Source organism: Mya arenaria, chromosome 4 (assembly GCF_026914265.1).
Source record: "Mya arenaria isolate MELC-2E11 chromosome 4, ASM2691426v1".
Taxonomy (NCBI): domain Eukaryota; kingdom Metazoa; phylum Mollusca; class Bivalvia; order Myida; family Myidae; genus Mya; species Mya arenaria.
In genome coordinates this window covers 62,225,940-62,245,051 of record NC_069125.1, presented here as the reverse complement: position 1 = coordinate 62,245,051, position 19,112 = coordinate 62,225,940, and the positions used below count along the sequence as shown (strand labels likewise).

General features: G+C 34.9%; 1 protein-coding gene across 1 annotated transcript; it reads right to left on the bottom strand.

The window, feature by feature from the left end:
* Positions 1 to 1,590: 1,590 nt before the first annotated feature.
* On the bottom strand, positions 1,591 to 15,695 carry LOC128230967 (uncharacterized). Its single transcript, XM_052943393.1, has 2 exons — positions 14,834 to 15,695; positions 1,591 to 2,606 (listed from the first exon to the last, which is right to left on the bottom strand). The coding sequence occupies exons 1-2, from the start codon at positions 15,693 to 15,695 to the stop codon at positions 1,591 to 1,593; spliced, it is 1,878 nt and encodes a 625-aa protein (XP_052799353.1).
* Between the last annotated feature and the right edge of the window lie 3,417 nt (positions 15,696 to 19,112).

The window sequence follows — 19,112 nt, the reverse complement described above, 5'->3', positions numbered from 1 at the left end:
TAAGGTCACACTAACTTAAACAAGCTCGATCAACACCAGATCACACAATTTGAACTGAATGTTCATACACTTTGACTGAATTCAAATGTATTCACTCCTGCATGAGCATTTCTGGTCCAATCCTTGACGAATCGCGTGAAAATGGTATCACTATCTCATTTATTTTTTATATATAACATACTGTATTAGTTTTCCAGACTTATGGCTCATTACACTTTCCATATAGGTGTCAACAGTCCTGTAATTTTCAACGAACTGCAATAATTACTTCGATTTTCATTTTACCTTTTCCTTGCAATGGTATCATCTGGTGTCAAGTGCCTTCAAATACCTTATAAGTCGACGTTGGAACGATAATATTATAAATTAACTTTAATACTCGTATCAATTCCAACGCGCAATGAGTTATTCCTCGCAAAATGCCAATTTAATGTATATAACTGCAAATTTACGTTGTAAAAGGACATGTCTGTTGTAATACGTGGCATGCAGTTTTTGAGTAGACACACCCCTTATAATGAGTAGAACTAGTACGTTAATAGCTATAATACAAAACTTACAGAGAGAAAAAGAGAATTTAATAAACACTGTAAACGAGTGCATGAAGAGAAGCTCTCATTCTAACTACAGAAGCTGAATGCAATCAAAACTTGCGATAAGGAATATTAGATAAAACCGAATTACAAAATGTGAATATTTAACCCTAACACATTCGGAAAAGTTCGTCATAACCAGAACATCGAAATAACAGAGTTACACATAGCGGGTTTCAACTGTTGTCAAATTACGTGTTTATAGCATGACGTTCTGTTTGATAATGTTTGACTGCAAACAGAAGAAGGCAACAATCAAGAAAAACGCCAAGCTCTTATATTTAGATAGAATCACATTTTAATATGTTAATATTTAAATGTGGTCTGCTAACATATATTTGCGACTGGGTTTGCGCAATGTTTTTACGTTATAATTACGAACGTCGCGAAAATATATGGCAAACCGATTATTTGTTTCAAAGCGTGGCTTTTTCGGTGAATGTATACGAAATACGTATTGTACATGAATAAATTAATATAGTTAAAACACCAAAACACAACAACAACATCAAATCTGTTCTGTACCTTTTATCGCATTTAACAGCTGAAAATTGATTAACTCGCTTAAATAGCACTCTGTTATCGACTATCACCTCGTAACGTCTTTAAAGGGCAGATAATTTCAAACACGGTATAATTGAAAGGGTTTATATGTCAACTTTAATAAATGTAATAAAGTATGTGTTAAAAGCGAACAAAAATCCCCAAATATGACTGCCTGGAGGTTCACACAGAGTTCACCAACGGAATAGTCAATGATTCGTTGGTACACAACTTCCCTGAGAATGAGAGTGTGGAGATTATAAGTATCTTCCATGACCAAGCTGAGTTTACGACAGGTTCAACTCCAACCTGGGCGTAGGGTGTTTTACGGAAACGAGGTTTACCGAATTCTATAACAGCTTCATCAGTATCACTTTAAATTGCATGTGTTTATATAGATATAGATATAGATATAGATATAGATATATTACTACGCGGAGAAAAAGAATAGAGTTCAGCTTGATACTATAACGAGTATCAAGACCGCAAGTAGAAAAAGAGCAAGGAAGATCCAAAACAAAACACAGTCAATCGTATCAAAGCACTGATTTTTCTTCATAACACTGACGTTTTCGTTTTGTGTTTCTCCATCATCTGTTGCATTGCAGTCGTGTGTCTTTGGCGTTTTCGTACACAGTCCTTTCAGACATCCATTTAAACTTTTACTATTGTCTCTCTGGTTCGCAAATGACAACTTTACCATCGCGATTGACAGCGACGTGACTACTGCTCCGAATGCTAACTGAAGTGTCACAAACAGTTGAAGGCCGGAAACTTGACTGGAGACAGGAATTGAGTCACTGATCATGGTCAGTAAAACCATGAATGAGAGAAACAGGGAAACGCTGTAGGATATTCTCTCGCCGCTTTGTAACGGGATCTTGAAACTGAGTACATTCATGAAAGATAATATAAACACCGGAATGATCGTATTCATTATATACGATAAAGGCTTCCTGGTCAACACAATGTGCACTTCTAAAAAACTTTTTTCTGTGAAATAGCTGTTTTGGTAAATCGGTGAATCAAGTATGGTCCATTCGCTATTTGATCCAACACCGACCGTGTACGCTAACCGTGTGGCTGGAATAAGTTGTAATTCTGGATCTGTTGAGGTCACTGTCGCTATTTCAATGATACATCTTTGGTTGTCAAATGGATACCAACTGATATCTACAGTGCATGGAGTTTCGAGCTGGCCTCCAATAATCCAAATGACATTTCCATCAGCATACAGCGTAACTTTATACGAGTTATCAGCATCATTAGTTAAAATGTTGCCAAAATCAACACGATTATCAAAATTTACATCTGGTGTCCATAGTTCACGAGAATCAAGTGTTATTTTGCCCGCTCCCCCAAAATCTGAATTATTCCATCGAAGAAGATCCTGCTTCCATCGGAGAAAAAGAGCCATTGATGTTTTCAGAGTTTGATCTTTTGCATTCAGCTCTTTAAGTTCTATTAGAACTGGAAGAACAGAAATGTTAATTGACTTTGTTTGGTCAAGCACTGGTCGTATTCTCGGCTTCGTTTTTACTGTTATAAAGGTATATAATCGTTCTTCATCGTCGAATGAGTGACAATGTACTGCATATGGAATACATATAAAAGCCACCAAACACAGCCAACTTAAATCCACAAGTATATGCACTCTTTGAGTCATTTTTATCTTTAAACGTGCCATCTCACTTAAATGGTAATTCTACCGACGGCTTCAACTTTGTATAAATTAGAAAGCCTGCCACTTCACAATAAATTACTGATCTGCAAAAATGGGTACAACTGGTATTTGTTAAAACAATTAATGGAACATGTCCTGTAAGTTACGGCGGTATTCGTGAATTTTAGTTAAATTTTAACCAATATCTCCAGAAGAAAGGATTTTTTTCTGTGCATTCACTAGTTTAAACGTTAATGGATGTAAAGAATAGTACTTCCAAGAACAAGCTTTATGTTTGACATTTCATTGATCCCTTGGTTTTTTGAACAAGTAAGGAGACTTAAATACAATATTGAACCTGGAAGGGTCACACACATCAAAGATTGTATTGTGTTATAAATCGTTTGGAGTGCTTTCTAATGGAACTATTGTTAAATAACATTTCATACATGGAAATTGAGTGCGAGAGAGTGCCCATAGAATATTTCATAATGTAACATTCCATTTAAATATTATTTTAACTAAGTGCAATCGGAAACAAAGATGTTGTTTTTATCAAAGTAAATATTCTAGTTTAGAATTGTATGATAAATAATAAGAAAATATATACATTAAGTAAGGATTGCGGGCTCTAATGTTATAAGATTTTCGAACGAAGATTCGTTTGACTCTCTTGAAAGGACAATTGTGCGAAATCTGTAACAGCAAAACAAAACCATTCTTCTAATTCGGCGTAAACACACTAAATAATGAATGCAAAGCAGTTCATTCTAATTAAAAAAAAGTTTATTTTCATTAATATCAATATCAATTCACCAACTGGTTATTGACAAGTTCCCCCATATAAGAACACAAATAATATTCATATATACGGGTTGATGGACAACAACACGATGTTTTAACAAAAGCCTTCAATTAAGGTCCAACTGGGATCTCAAGCATTTGATTTCAGTCCGGAAAATTTTGTGCTATATGTTTATACACTAATGTTACCAAAAAATCTACTTTCCAAAACGCCCATCGTCGGTTGTAGTAACTTGTGGTACTTGTTACATTTTCACATTTTATTGATCTGTTAAAAAAACTAAATTAAATATTTCAAAGGGAGGCAACAGCGAAAAATACGGAAATTATAAATGTGATCGATAACTTATTATAAGGGCGGCACATGTTCTTAAACGGTAACATTGAGGGGGTAAAATGCAAATATGTATTTGAAAATCCTAAAGGATGTACATTTTTCAAACACTTCGATATCAAGAATACGACATTTTTATTTAGTAAATAACAGAACATTATTCTGCCTGCAACTGCTTTTTTATTAATTTAATTAGTGAATCATGAAGGGAAGAATATCAGTGATTCGTACTGAAAAAAAATCGGATAAGGATCATGGGATTTCGTGGTTACAGAAATAGCGTTTGTGTTCATGGAAAAGGCAATTGTTTTGAAAATAAATCAGCAACACAATCATTCTGCCTTTTCTGACTTTAACATCCTCTCAAAACCTATTATTTATATATGTGAGAAGATTTCAACAAACTTGATCAGTTGAGGAACGATGACACAACACCAATGGAAGACCAAGATCATGCCGGATTGCAAGGAACATTGGCGATGTCCAGCAAATGATAGAGCAGACACAGCGAAAATCAGTGACGGAAGTTCTTGGAGACTTTACAAAGTCCTCCAGCAATGGAAGTGTTATAGAACATTACGTAACGATTTAAAATTGTTTTAATATTCCTTGTCTGTAATGTACAATATAATATATGGAGAGAAGCCCAGTATACTTTAAATTAACAAATACCCTGTTTTAAAAGTTGACATATTAACGTAAGAAACACACGGACAAACAAAACAGACGGAACACACATATATGAGCGTATCTATTTTAGTAAAGTCTGAGGTCAACGCGTAAAATGGTCAGCAAAACAGGATTTCACAATCTCCACTTGTTCCAACACGGCAAATGATTGCACAATTTAAAACATAATCCATATCATGAATGCCCCGAGGTTCACGTGGATATAAAGCAAGGAAAACTTCGAAGTCCACCTGGATATAAAGAAATGAATTCTGAGAAATCATTAATGTTCGTCGGGCATTAATGTTCGTGGTTTACGTGGGTTGGGTGATCCATGAATTTAAGATCCCACGAAATAACCCCCCCCCATATATTCATTTTTTTTTCAATTGCCATGTTATGTACATACTATTTTTACTCCATGTCCATGTATGTCTTACTCTCATTGCTTTGTTAATATACGAGTGCTCGTATTATATCTACCTTAAACAAATAATAAAACCAAAACATTTTAATGTGTTTTTATGAACCAAATGACAGAACCACGTGCTTAAATATGTGCTGTTCATGAAAACAAGATGTGAGTGATGAGTGTCAGTTCTCGATGTTTTTCGTACTTCGAGGTTCATATGGATATAAGGAAATGAATACTTCGAGGTTCATGTGAATTCAAGAAATGAATACCTCGATGTTCACATGGATACCAACAATGGAATGCCTCGAGGTTCATGTGGATATCAACAAATGAATGCCTCCAGGTTCATGCGGATACCAACAATGGAATGCCTCCAGGTTTATGTGGATACCAACAATGGAATGCCTCGAGGTTCATGTGGATATCAACAAATGAATGCCTCCAGGTTCATGCGGATACCAACAATGGAATGCCTCCAGGTCTATGTGGATACCAACAATGGAATGCCTCGAGGTTCATGTGGATACCAACAATTGAATGCCTCGAGGTTCACATGGATACCAACAATGGAATGCCCCGAGGTTCACGTAGATATCAACAATGGAATGCCTCGAGGTTCACGTAGATATCAACAATGGAATGCCTCGAGGTTCACATGGATACCAACAATGGAATGCCCCGAGGTTCACGTAGAAATAAAACAATGGAATGCCCTGAGGTTCATGTGGATATCAACAATGGAATGCCCCGTGGTTCAGGTTGATTTAAACAAATTAATACCTCGAAGTTCACGTTGATATCAACAAATGAATGCCCTGAGGTTCATGTGGATATGAACAAATGAATACCTCGAGTTTCACGTTGATATCAACAATGGAATGCCCCGAGATTCAAGTGGAGTTCAAAAAATGAATGTCTCGAGGTTCACATTGATATCAACAATTGAATACAACAATGTTCACATTGATATGAACAATGGAATGCCCCAAATAATGTTGATTTCAACAAATACATGCTAAATGCCCAGGGGATCAGGTGGATTTCAACAAATGAATACCTCGAGGTTCACGTGGATATCAACAAATGAATGCATCGAGGTTCATGTGGATTTTAAGAATTGGATACCCCGAGGTTCATGTGGATTTATACAAATGAATGCCTCGAGGTGTAATGGATATCAACTTATGAATACCTTGATGTTCACGTGGATATCAACAAATGAATGCATCGTGGTTCATGTGAATTTTAACAAATGAATACCACGAGGTTCATGTGGATTTAAACAAATGAATGCCTCGAGATGCACGTGGATATCAACAAATGAATGCCACGAGATTCAGGTGGATTTCAACAATTGGATGCTTCGAGGTTCACGTGGATTTCAACAGCGGAATGGCTGAGGACTCGGCGGTTAAAAAGCTGTCTCTTATCAGTTGGAATGGGGACATTACCAATAGTTCTAATACTTCTAGCTTCGAAGCCGGCATTGTGCAGCTCGGGTCGTCAAAAAACTCACCCTTTGCCAGAACAAGAACTACATTGTACATCTTCAGGCAAATGAAACAAAGAGTCATTCGAAACCATTTAATCCTGAAAAGAAAACTATGTCCTTCGTGTATTTCACTTTTCAAGTTAAAAGGAAAACATTTTCAGGAAATGGTTTTTTGTTGGTTATTGAAGTGACTCTTTTGTTTGATAACAATTATCGAGATCCAATATTGGAAGGGTCACAGACAACAAACATTGAATTGTGTCGCATATCGTTTTGAGAGCTTTTAAATCGACAATGGACAGGAATTACAATCAATATTATAAAATAGGGATGCAAACGAATGGCAAAATTGATATTTGAATATTCGGTAATTCATTCGATCGAATATTCGAATATTCGAATACCAAAATGATCCTTTAAGAATTGTAGAAAACTAGTATTCACTAACGTAATAGCTAGGGCCCTGTTACCCTTCTTTGTCGTATTCGGTACACGCGACGGACACTTATTGTTCCACAAATTAGCCTCTGAATTTCCCCATTTTCAGAATATATCCCAAGAAAAAGCCATAATTATATTTTAAACAAAAAAAACTATATCAATTCCTCTGCGTTTACTTTTGTAAACAATGCAAAATAAGATCGGGAATTTTGTTTTTTCCCGGTTAAATGACGATATGCGCCAACGTGGTACTTGCAGCCTCGTTCTGGGATTGATGTTTACGAAATATTTTTATAGAAAACGACACCAACTATGGCCGCACGTCGATTATGACTGATGTATTTTACAACAATACAGGACATATATCATTAAACGTTAAACCATACAACTACTTTTCAACGCAAGAGCGTTGTAACGAAACATGGAAAACAGTTTAAAGCAAATAACTATCACATGTCCTTCGAATCATCAAGGCGATTTGCGCATATCGCCAAGCTTGATTCGCAGGGAAAGACAACACATTGGTATAAAGGCCGATCTTAAATGTTCCCAAAATAATTGGAATGTGTTTGATGTCACTTGTCTAACAGCCAGTAAATGCAAAATTACGGGGACTGTAGTTCCCGACGATATGTCCGATATGGCGCGTGTATAGTGTCATATGTTTACACCTCTGGCATTACGGGTCCATCGTTGTAAAAACAAGACAGACGAAGATGACAGTAGGCAAAAAGTTTATTAATTTATTATTTCAACAATTTTGACATTCGAATACCAAACGTTCGATCGAATATTCGAATATTCGAATATTCGTTTGCATCCCTTATTATAATATACGGTAAAATGGTAACATTCACAATTCAAAAGTGATACTGAACATACATTTTTTATATATATTCAGATGCCCTATATAAATGTAACTATTTTCGACTGTTTTACAAATAGAAATCAACATAACAATGTTTTGAACTCTTGACGTTGCGTGAGGCTACGTCATAGATACGTCATGCGTTTTACCCATATTCTAAAAATAAAATGCATATCGTATAAACTCTTGAATTCCTGTATTGGTGTTGTAAGTTTAATTGGTTCACGGAGCATAAATCGTCTATATGATCAATATCATCACCAGACGTAAACAAATCAGACATAAACAAACAATGATTTGAAAATGTTTCCGAAAATAACCAGGTAATAAAACGGTTGTTTCATGGGTATTTGTGAAACAGTCAAAACTGTTGTCAGGTAATAAAAGGATGAGGTGCCATCGTACCGCTTAGTGTACACAACAGGTTGCCCGTGATGGCCTGTAGCAATGTTTAAGTTAATCATCAGTTAAGCCTACAAATCTTCACCAATGTTGTTCAATGATTCCATACCCGGATAAGACGCAAACAACATTTGGTTCATCATTTGGCCTTTTCAATGCGACCATATCGCATTTTCATGGCTAGCATTCGCAAAGCGTACAAATTAGTACTGCATACACAGTGTTTTGCTATTTCAGGATTGTGGAATTAATTTACTATTAAAAACCAGGTTTGTAAACGCACACTGCTAAAGGACATGCTCTTGATTGTATATATAAGATCATTAACTTGTTTCCTTTTCAGATACCAACGCACATCCTTCGTCATATTAAGACTGCGTCAAGACATAAGAGAAACGATATATGTATAAACATACAAAATATAACTTTATTTATAAAGTTTAGTCCAAAAATACATAAATGCATATGTTGATGATGATGTTAACCGATATTGGACCGATGTCGGATTGATGTGTTTTTTAAAAGCTCATTGATATCAAACAGACTATTTTGGGGCCAATGTCGGTCCATCATCATGTTCTTGTTTTTATGTTGATTCGATGCCTGACCGAAATGACGTCTTGTTGCATTACACGATCAAGGCGAACCGATATCAAACCGATTCTGACCGATGTTGGGCCAGGTGTAATAGCGACATAAATTGATGTCTGGTCGAGGTCGATAACGTTTGTCTGTCCAATTTTGATATTAAGCCGATGTTGATATCCAGTGATGGACGGTTGCAAGGGCGTGTTGCAAAATTGATGATTCCTCGATAAACAACCTTCCTATCGAAAATGAGAATTTGGAGATTAGCAAAAGGAGGCCACCTAATCCTACCGTTTTGAAGTACATGCACTATAAAAATGATACCCGTTTACACCATGTATCGAACACGAGCTTATACAGGATGTTAAGAACTGCGTTAAGCGGACAAGCACAAGCAGTATTAAAGTATCTGAAACAATTATTCAGAGTTTTGATACAAATTTTATTCTTTTTGAGAGAGCACTACTTTGCAGCTACAAAACAAATACATTATTGTTTTTTGACACGCATTTTTAAAACTAATTTTAAAAAATGACACCATTAAGTATTTTGAGGTCTATATCTTAATTAGTTAAATCGACTTCTGGTACTTTTATATCAGTTATACTTTGTATTGTACGCGTTTATATAGATTTGACTACTACAAGACTCGAGTTTAACTTGAAACTATCATAAGTGTCACAACCGCAAGTAGAAACAGGACAAGAAAGATCCAGAACAGAACACAGTCAATCGTTTCAATTAACTGCTTTTCCCTCCTAACTCCGTCGCTTCCCTTCCGTTTTTGTTCATCATCTGCAACATTGCAGTCCTTTGCCTTTGGTTTTCTCGTGAACAGTCCTTTTAGACATCCATCTGAACTTATACTAGTGTCTCTCTGGTTAACGAAAGACAACTTTACCATCGTGATTGACAACGCTGTAACAACTGCTCCGAATGCTAACTGCAGTGTCACAAACAGCTGTAGGCCGGAAACTTGACAGGAGACATTAGGTATTGAGTCGCTGATCATGTTCAGTAAAACCATGAATGAGAGAAACAGGGAGACGCTGTATGATATTCTCTCGCCGCTTTGTAATGGGATTTTGAAACTGAGTACATTCATTACAGATAATATGAACACGGGAATGATCGTATTCATTATATACGATAAAGGCTTCCTGGTCAATACAATGTGCACTTCTAAATAACTTTTATCTGTGTACTCGCCAGTTTTGTGAATAGGTGAATCATGTATGGTCCATTCGCTATGTGGTCCAGCAGAGGCAATGTACGCTAACCGTTCGGCTGGAATAAGTTGTATTGCTGAATTTGTTGAGGTTACTGTCGCTATTTCAACGATACATGTTTGGTTGTCAAATGGATATCTACTGACATCTACAGTGCCTCCTATAACCCAAAAGACACGTCCATCAGCAAACAGCGTAAGTTTAACTGATATATCAGCATCGTCAGTTAACATATTGCCATGATCAACACGATTTCGAATAATAATATCTGGTGTCCATAGTTGACGAGAATTAAATGTTATTTTGTTCGCTCCTCCAAAATCTGAATCATTCCATCGAAGAAGATCCTGCTTCCACCAGAGAAATAGAGCCATTGTTGTTTTCAGTGTTTGATCTTTTGCATTCAGTTCTTTGAGTTCTTCTAGAATTGGAAGAACAGAAATGTTAATTGACCTGGTTTGGTCCAGCACTGGCCTTATTCCGGGAATCGTTTTCTCTGTGATAAAAGTATATAATCGCTTTTCATCATCGAATGAGTGACAACGTACATCGTATTGAATACATATAATAGCCACCAAACACAGCCTACTTAAAATCGCCAATGGTGATCCATTTAAATGCACCCTTTGAGTCGTGTCCATCTTGAAACGTATATTGACTATATTCCTATTTGCATGTTACTGCTACCTATGGCTTTAACTTTGAATTTTAAAAGAAAGCCTGTTACAAAACAAGAAATAAAGTAACCGATCTGCAATTATGGGTACGACCGGTATTGGTTGACTCTTTTAATGGAACCGCCTGTTAGGTGCGGTTGTTACCCGGTAACCCCTTATTTAAACTTGAAAACCATTATCAGCCACAGAAAGGAATACAATGTCTGTGTATTTACTTTTTTAAATGTTAATGTATTAAAAGGATAGCACTTACAAGAACAAGCTTAGGTTGATGTCTGACATTTAAGTTACTCTTTTGTTTTAAACAATAATCGACAATTAGATCCAAAATTGATACTGGAAGGATCACTCACAACAGACATTGGATTGTGACACAAATCGTTTCGAGGGCTTTTAAATGGACATACTTGTCCATTAGCAGAAAGGACATTTGCTACTTGGTAATATTGTTACAATCCATTTGGTGTATTATGTGGAAGTTCTCTGAAATTACCAGAAAGTGCATTGATATATATATGTATCATAAATTACAGGTATAGTTTGTAACCCGGTACGGGATATAAGGGGCAAAGGAAACCATATAGGATGAGAGCGAAGCTCAATATATATGCAAAAAGCTACAGAAATATGGTATAAGGCTGAATATTGTTTCCTTTGGCCGCAATATGGGATGTACGTGGAAAAGTCATCATACCGAGTGATAGCGAAATAAACTCGGCGCATGTATTCGTTTAACATGTTATGTACTTATATTCGGGTTCTTGCAAGTAGCCAGTGAGTGCATTTGCATTGATATTGTTAATATAATGTATCAATATTTTTCCGTATTGGGTCGCTTATCTCTATATCGTACCGAAACGGCGACTTTTTCCGATTCCGATTAATGAATAAAACATTGGCGTCTTCATCAATGCTTACAGATTGTCGACGTTATATGAACGTTGTGGGGATAGTTGGTGACCCGATATGGGATACACATTGAGGGGAAAAATGCACATTTGTATTCGAGATTCCTAAATGTTGTTCATTATACAAGAATTTCGACCTTAAGAAAACGATACTTTTATTTAGTAAATAACATGAAGTTATTATTTGTACGAGTTATTCTTTTATTAATTTTCTTTGACTAACATGAAGGGAAGAACATGACTCGTACTTAAAACTAATTGCATATTAAAGACTCATGTTATTTCCATAATAACAGTCATGAAGTATGTTCACAAAGAAGGCAATTGATGGGAAAATAAATGGGCAACACAATGTTTTGGCTTTTTCCGACATGACCTTATTCTCAAAATCTATTTTTTATTTGAGAATAAGTTTACTCTACTTCATCAATTCTAGGTGACAGAAATACAACTGGAGTGGAGGTTAATTAAAAAATATACCATATAAGAAAATATGTATGAAAGAGGTTAAAATATGGTGAAGCCATGGTGTTGTTCGATAATTGGCCCTCGTGCTAATAACTTAGGGCGACCACGTCTCGGGCCTTTGTTTCGTCTTAACATTAACTCACATATCAAAACAGTAGACAAAAGGCGGAGCTTAAACACGACATAATTATTAAGTGGACAAATTAGGTGCTATTCAACGAACGTCAATTATTATTTGATAAAATCGGTAAGAAAATGCTGACACGTTTTGGGTAAAATGTCATGAAACTTCACTTTATCGATTGTTTTAAACTTTCGAAGACATAGCAAAACATTATACCACAATTCTATAAAACTTTCAATACAGACTTTCAATTTTTATGGTATGTGATCTTCGAGTCTGTACATTGCATTATAACTCTTTGCTATTTATTTTACAGAGTATAATATTTTCACTGCCGTCAGTTCCTGTTAACTTGCTTTAAAAATACCTGGGCTCAGTAACTTTGGTATGACAATATGAGGCGCCGATGCGACCCTCGCTTTGAAGACAAACCCCACGTCGTCTATTTAAATCATTAAGAAACAAACACTATAAACAAGAAAGCTTGGGAAATGTGCCCTGCCGAAAGTAGCCATTCAAGATGTGTGATATGTTCGGGCAAACTAATGCGTGACCTTATATTGCTGGGTGCCAGGCAATGAAGTCACTGCTTCATTTTTTGTTGCATGTTACTTTCCACCATCAAACTGTCACATGATCTTTAGATATGTCATGTACCGGGCGGAAAGTCGTTTTCAAACGTTCCCTTGACTGGAAACGTTGGAAGCTATTTGGTTATTTAGTTCGTCAAGGTCTCTAATCCAGATTGAAATTTAACTTAATTGGACGATCTTAAGAACGTCTCCTAATACCCTTAAGTCGTAATTGATTAAATTATAAAACAACGAAATAATTAAATATAAAAACTATTTATTTCTGTAAATAAAACACTAATACAATATTTCTGCTATAATAAAACAATACACAATATAAAATCTCCATGTTCTTACAGTGTATGCCAGTGGGATACAGTATTCATTTTTTTCTTAAAATTATTTGTATATATTTAAATAATTAAGAACGAACATTATAAAAAAAAAAAACGCTAACTATTTACACTTTTTGTATATTCATATTTTTTATCAGTGTGTGTAGACTGCCCTTTGTTTCATTTTAAAATGGTGTAGTGAACGAAAAGTTATCTTTGGTTTAAGTCTTTATTTTAAGCAAAACGTTGCCTTCCGACGAAGCATATATGACGTCATTTGTCACGTGATATACACACACACTGACAGTGGTCCAGTAAATGTAGCCATTGTGGGCATAGTATTTGTATCGGAGAATTTACTAAAACATTTTAACATTTAAAACCAGTTTACTTAGTCGCTTAATTAATTTAATGAAAAAAAAACAACAACAACCAGATTTATTGAGACACAATTGACCGACAAAATATATCACAGCATATTACAATAAGAAATTATGAATAACACTCACTTTATACAATAGATCTAAGCGTGTTTGCGATTTGATGCAGTGCATGAACTTATTTTTGTATGAATTCGACGTTAACATAAATGTAAATATTTCATTTTATATTTGGTTCGTAAACGTCAGTTGTAAAAGGTCTGGTTCATGACAATATTATGCAACCCCGGATTTGCGTACACCAATGTCCCATTGGCTTTGCTATTGTCCGCATAATTTCCTAAATTATTGACAAAGCCATTCAAATGTAGTTCTTGACATTTAACTGTATTATAATAGTGTACTTAACCTTATTTGAAAGAAAAGTCAAGCAAAGTAAAACCTTTATTAAAATATTGATATACAACATTATTTAAACACAACATTCATCAAATGACACGGCATGACACTACTGATATTAAATATATAATACATATGAGAGATGCCTTGTGATGTTCTATGATGGGTATTGTTCGCATATTTTGAGCAAGGTCATGTCTTAGGATTGATTTGACAACATATTAATTTTAAGAAATAGATATTGTATTGACCCTTTAGTCCTCCCTTCACAAATAATATCCTAACGCGTTGGTAAATATTTATTTTTCATAACGTACAAAAAGGCTCTTGTATTCTAGTACATGTAGTTTGTTAAACTTTATGGCACCTTTAACAACTGCAGAAGTCATACAAAAAGAGAAGTGTTTATAACAGATTGCGATATACACTATCACTTATATGTCCACTTCGTTGTTACTATAATGTTGTAAATCACAACTGAGAACGTGGATTTCAACAATGGAATGACCGATGACTCGTCGGTAAACAAGCTATCTTATTATCAGTGGGAAGGTGGACATTAGCAATAGTTGGTATGTTTGCTAGCCCCTAAACCGGCATTGTGCTGTTCGGGGCGACGAAAAACTCACCATTTGGGGGAACCCGAACTTCCATTTAAGTGTAAAACAGTTTGTTAACCACTGCGCTACACAATTGTTTTCATTTAAATTAAAACATGTTGACAACATTCATAATCAGTTATCCTATGTGGGGTTAACTCCAGAAAGACTTTTTGTGCGTTTAATATAGCATCAATAACGCGACAAACATGAATCGAGATTAACATGAAAGTATTATAAGTGTCACAGCTGCAAGTGCATATAGAGCAAAAAAGAACCAAAACAAAACACGATCAATTTTTTCAAAGAACTGTTGTTGTTTCATAATACCGTCGACTCCCTTTTCCTGATTTCCATCTTCTGATTCATCTAAGTCGTTTATCTCTGTTTTGGTCGTACACAGTCCTTTCAAACATTTAATGGAAAATCTACCGCCGTCTCGTTGGTTCGAGAATGAGTGAGACCACTTAACCAATGCGATGGACAGTGTTGTGACAACTGCCCCAAATGCTAACTGCAGTGTCACAAACAACTGTAGCCCAGAAACTTGACTGGAGACATTTGGAATTGAGTCACTGATCATGTCCAGCAAAACCATGAAGGTGAGAAACAAGGATACGCTATATGAAATCCTTTCTCCGCTTTGCAATGGGATCTTAAAACTGAGTACATTCATGAAAGATAGAATAAACACCGGAATGATTGTATTCATTATATGGGATAAAACCTTTCGAGACAATAATATGTGTACTTTCAGGACACTTCTATCTGTGTGACGAGCAGTCTTGTATATTGGTGACTCGTGTATGGTCCATTCGGTATTTGGTACTTCCAAGTTTATATGCACAAACTGTGCGGCTGGAATAAGTTGTATTTCTGGATCTGTTGAGGTCACTGTCGCTATTTCAAGGATACATGTTTGGTTGTCAAATGGATACCAACTTATATCTACATTGCACGAAGTTTCGAGCTGGTCTCCTATTATCCAGATGACATTTCCATCATCATACAGCGTAACTTTAAACGATTTATCAGCATCGTCAGTTATTATGTTGCCATAATCAACACGATTATTAAAATTTATATCTGGTGTCCATATTTGACGAGCATCAAATACTAATTGTTTTGCTCCTCCAAAATCGGATTCATTCCAGTGAATAAGTTCCTGCTTCCACCCTAAAACTAGAGCCATGGATGTTTTGAGTGTTTGATCTTTTGCATTCAGTTCTCTGAGCTCAGATAGCACTGGAAGAACAGAAATATTTATTGACCTTGTTTGATCCAGCACTGGTCTTATTCCGGGCTTCGTTTTCTCTGTTATAAAGGTATTTAATCGTTCTTCATCTTCAAACGAGTGACAATGTATCCCGTATTGACTTAATATGATAGTCAGAATAAGTGTTTTGTTCAAAATATCCGCCGGTGATCTGAGATGAAGCCTTAATGGATACATTGTTGTCTATACAACTTTGCTCTTAGTCGTTTTAAAGTTAAACTGACTTGCTCAAATTTGAATTTATTATTCAGTTTGCCACACAGCAAGATGTAGATTCCATGATCGCCAATAATGTTTTCATCTGGTATTGAATAAAAGGTGTTAAGGAATTGTTTTGCGATCAATCAAAACCTTTTTCTCCTGAAAAAGAGAAATATTCTCAGTGTATTTAACTTTTCTAGTTAAAAGGAAAGCACTTTCAGGAAATGGGTTTTTGTTTGACATTCAAGTGATTCTTTTGTTTGGCAAAGATGATCGATAATTAAATCCAATATTGCAGGTAAAGATTCGCACACAACAATTATTGAACAGTGTTACATACCGCTTAGAGGGATTTTAAAAGGACATACTTGTCAATGAACAAAAAGTAAATACATTTTTATTTTTGCCTCGGGTAACAGTATTTCACTCATGTTGACAATATGTACTTTCACACTGGAAGCCATGTGATATTTATATATTATCGCTGTTATCGCGAGATATAATGAGAACTTTATAGGTGACTATAATTTGATGTTTTCATGTTTTTGTTAATTTTTCATAACTGCAGTTGTATTTTTTAGCTGTTAGCTGTTATGCAGTTGCGATAAGCTGTTATACTGTGCTTGTCTTTGAAAATACTGCAATTAAACCTATAAATAAGGAACTATTTTCTTCTCCTCATTTATTATTTTATATAGTTAGGTAACCGTAGCTGTCCTTATTTACCAACCGGTTGAGAACAACGAAAGAAAGAATAATAAAAATATAAGTATTTTAAATAGGGATGGAAGCGAATATCCGGATATCCGGATATCACGCAAGTATTCGGATACCAAAATGGGTATTCGAATATTCGTTAAGAATTAAAATTTCAATGAAATAGCTTTGCAGAGACATAGCAATTGTTATAAAACTGATGAAATATTTCAGGTGAACAACAGTGTCTGTCGCGAAGCGGGTATGTGTCACAAATCGTCTGCTAATTGGGTGTTTGCACAAGGCGTGATATTGTGTCCTTGTGCAGCACCCTGTAAAGTTCTATGATCTTGTTTACAATGACAAGTGTTGCTTTATGATATCAGATGTGCTTAATTGACACTAGTTGATATTAAACGGATTGATCATTAATCCGTAGGAATTGTTCGTCCAATCACAAGATAAGGGTAGTGCAATCAAAGCTATTAATGACCAATCGTATTTTTGATGAATATGCATGAAGAAATTATTGCTATCTGAACAATAAATACAAAAACAAATTTGTTTATCTTTTCACTTTTCAATCAAATTTCCATCATTTTGCATCTTGTAATTTATTTTTCATACGATATGTAAACATGTTTAGTTTATTGATAAATAAAAAAAGTACACGCATGTAAATAAAGAACAATCAGATCGTCTTTTTCTCTTCTTATCTTTTCCGCAATTATATCCTTCATTACAAAACACCGCAGAAATTGTAGGTATTGCATTAAATCAAACAATGTAATGAAATAAAATTACAATCGACTATCAAATAATCAAAGCGTCATTTAACATGAAACCTGCTGATAAATAACAAACTCGAAAGCACGTGGCAGTAAACAAGCAACCACCTCGGCCGAAGTGACTATCAAATTTGCGAGGTGTTTATGTGGTATTCATCATGAGTTTTATGACGTAAAATGAGTTGTTTAGCTTTGATTATAACATTATAAATTATTAAGACTGAGAAAGAATGAATGAAAAAGTGAAATTGCCATATGACGAATTATAAATTAAGTGGACAATTATGTCAAATAACAGAAGGTGGATGACATATAAAAGGAAATTTACTTATTATGAAAACAATTTGATACGAGTAACCGGATAGTATTCGAATACTTGATACGAATATCCGGATACCGATTTGGTATCCGGTTTCCATCCCTAATTTTAAATCGACATTTTGCATTTCATTGGGTTGTGTTATGCAATGGCGAAGTTCAAAAAGCTGGAGGAGTCTTTCGAACTCAGCCCATTTTGAACAGCCTCGTTGCATACCATACCCCAATAAAATGTGAAATGTCGATTTTTAATCCTTAAACTAATTCTTAATGATAATTTTGACAAGTTATACTATGGTGTCTTAAGTAACCATACTGATATTTTGAATTTAAATGATCTATAAGGTAAAACGGAATATAGTTGATAATGGTGTGAACATTCCACTTTATGTATCTGGTATATATCAAAAGTGGTCATGTCCATAGCCTTTGAAATCACAAATACCATATGTATGTTTTAAATAAACTTTTTAATACAAAAACGTATCGAAACATGTAACAAAACCTTTTCAATTCCATGACAAACATGAAAACCCTACACTATTCAGAGACACTGTGATAAATATCTAAAACAAATCTATCTGACTTGATGACACAAATTATATTCAAACAACATCCATTATCGACCTCAAATTCACATTTGAATGTAAAAAGGCTTATATCTTTTTTCCGTGTCAATATATCTTTTCATTTAAATATTAGCTTTTCGCATAAATATTGGTTATCACAAAAGTATTTCAATAGAATGTACTAATTGAATTAATTCAACATCGTTAAGACTCCGTTAAGGTTTTTACAAGTCTGGGCTTGTTTTCATAAAACATCGTAAGTCATTTCCTAACTTTAGTCGATTTCCTGAAATTTTCATAGTCAAATTTAAAGAAATGTGTGTTTTTAACATTAATGTATGATTTTTTTTTCAAAAAGGTCAATGTAAATAATTTATTTTGGAAATGCTTTCTATTTTAATTCATTTGACTCAAGAGATACTAAAATTAGGAAAGTGACTTAAGTTAAGAAATGGCTTTTGAACACCTTCCGAGACTTGTTAAAACCTTAAATTTATTTCCCAGCTTTCCTTTGCATCCATATCAAACTTATCGTTTTACGCTGATGAATACTTAATTCCGTTTTGTCAAGTAGCGATATGAAAGAGGGCTTGTAATATCGGTAATCATATTGTGCTCAAATTCAAATTCTTTGAAGGGGGCATAAAAAGTGGAAAATCACTTTATATTTGAAAATAACAGGATGTTTTAAGTAGGACAGAAAAAGTATCAAGGCGAAGTGTTGAAGCAAGGTACTACATGTCACCAACGGATGAGTAAAG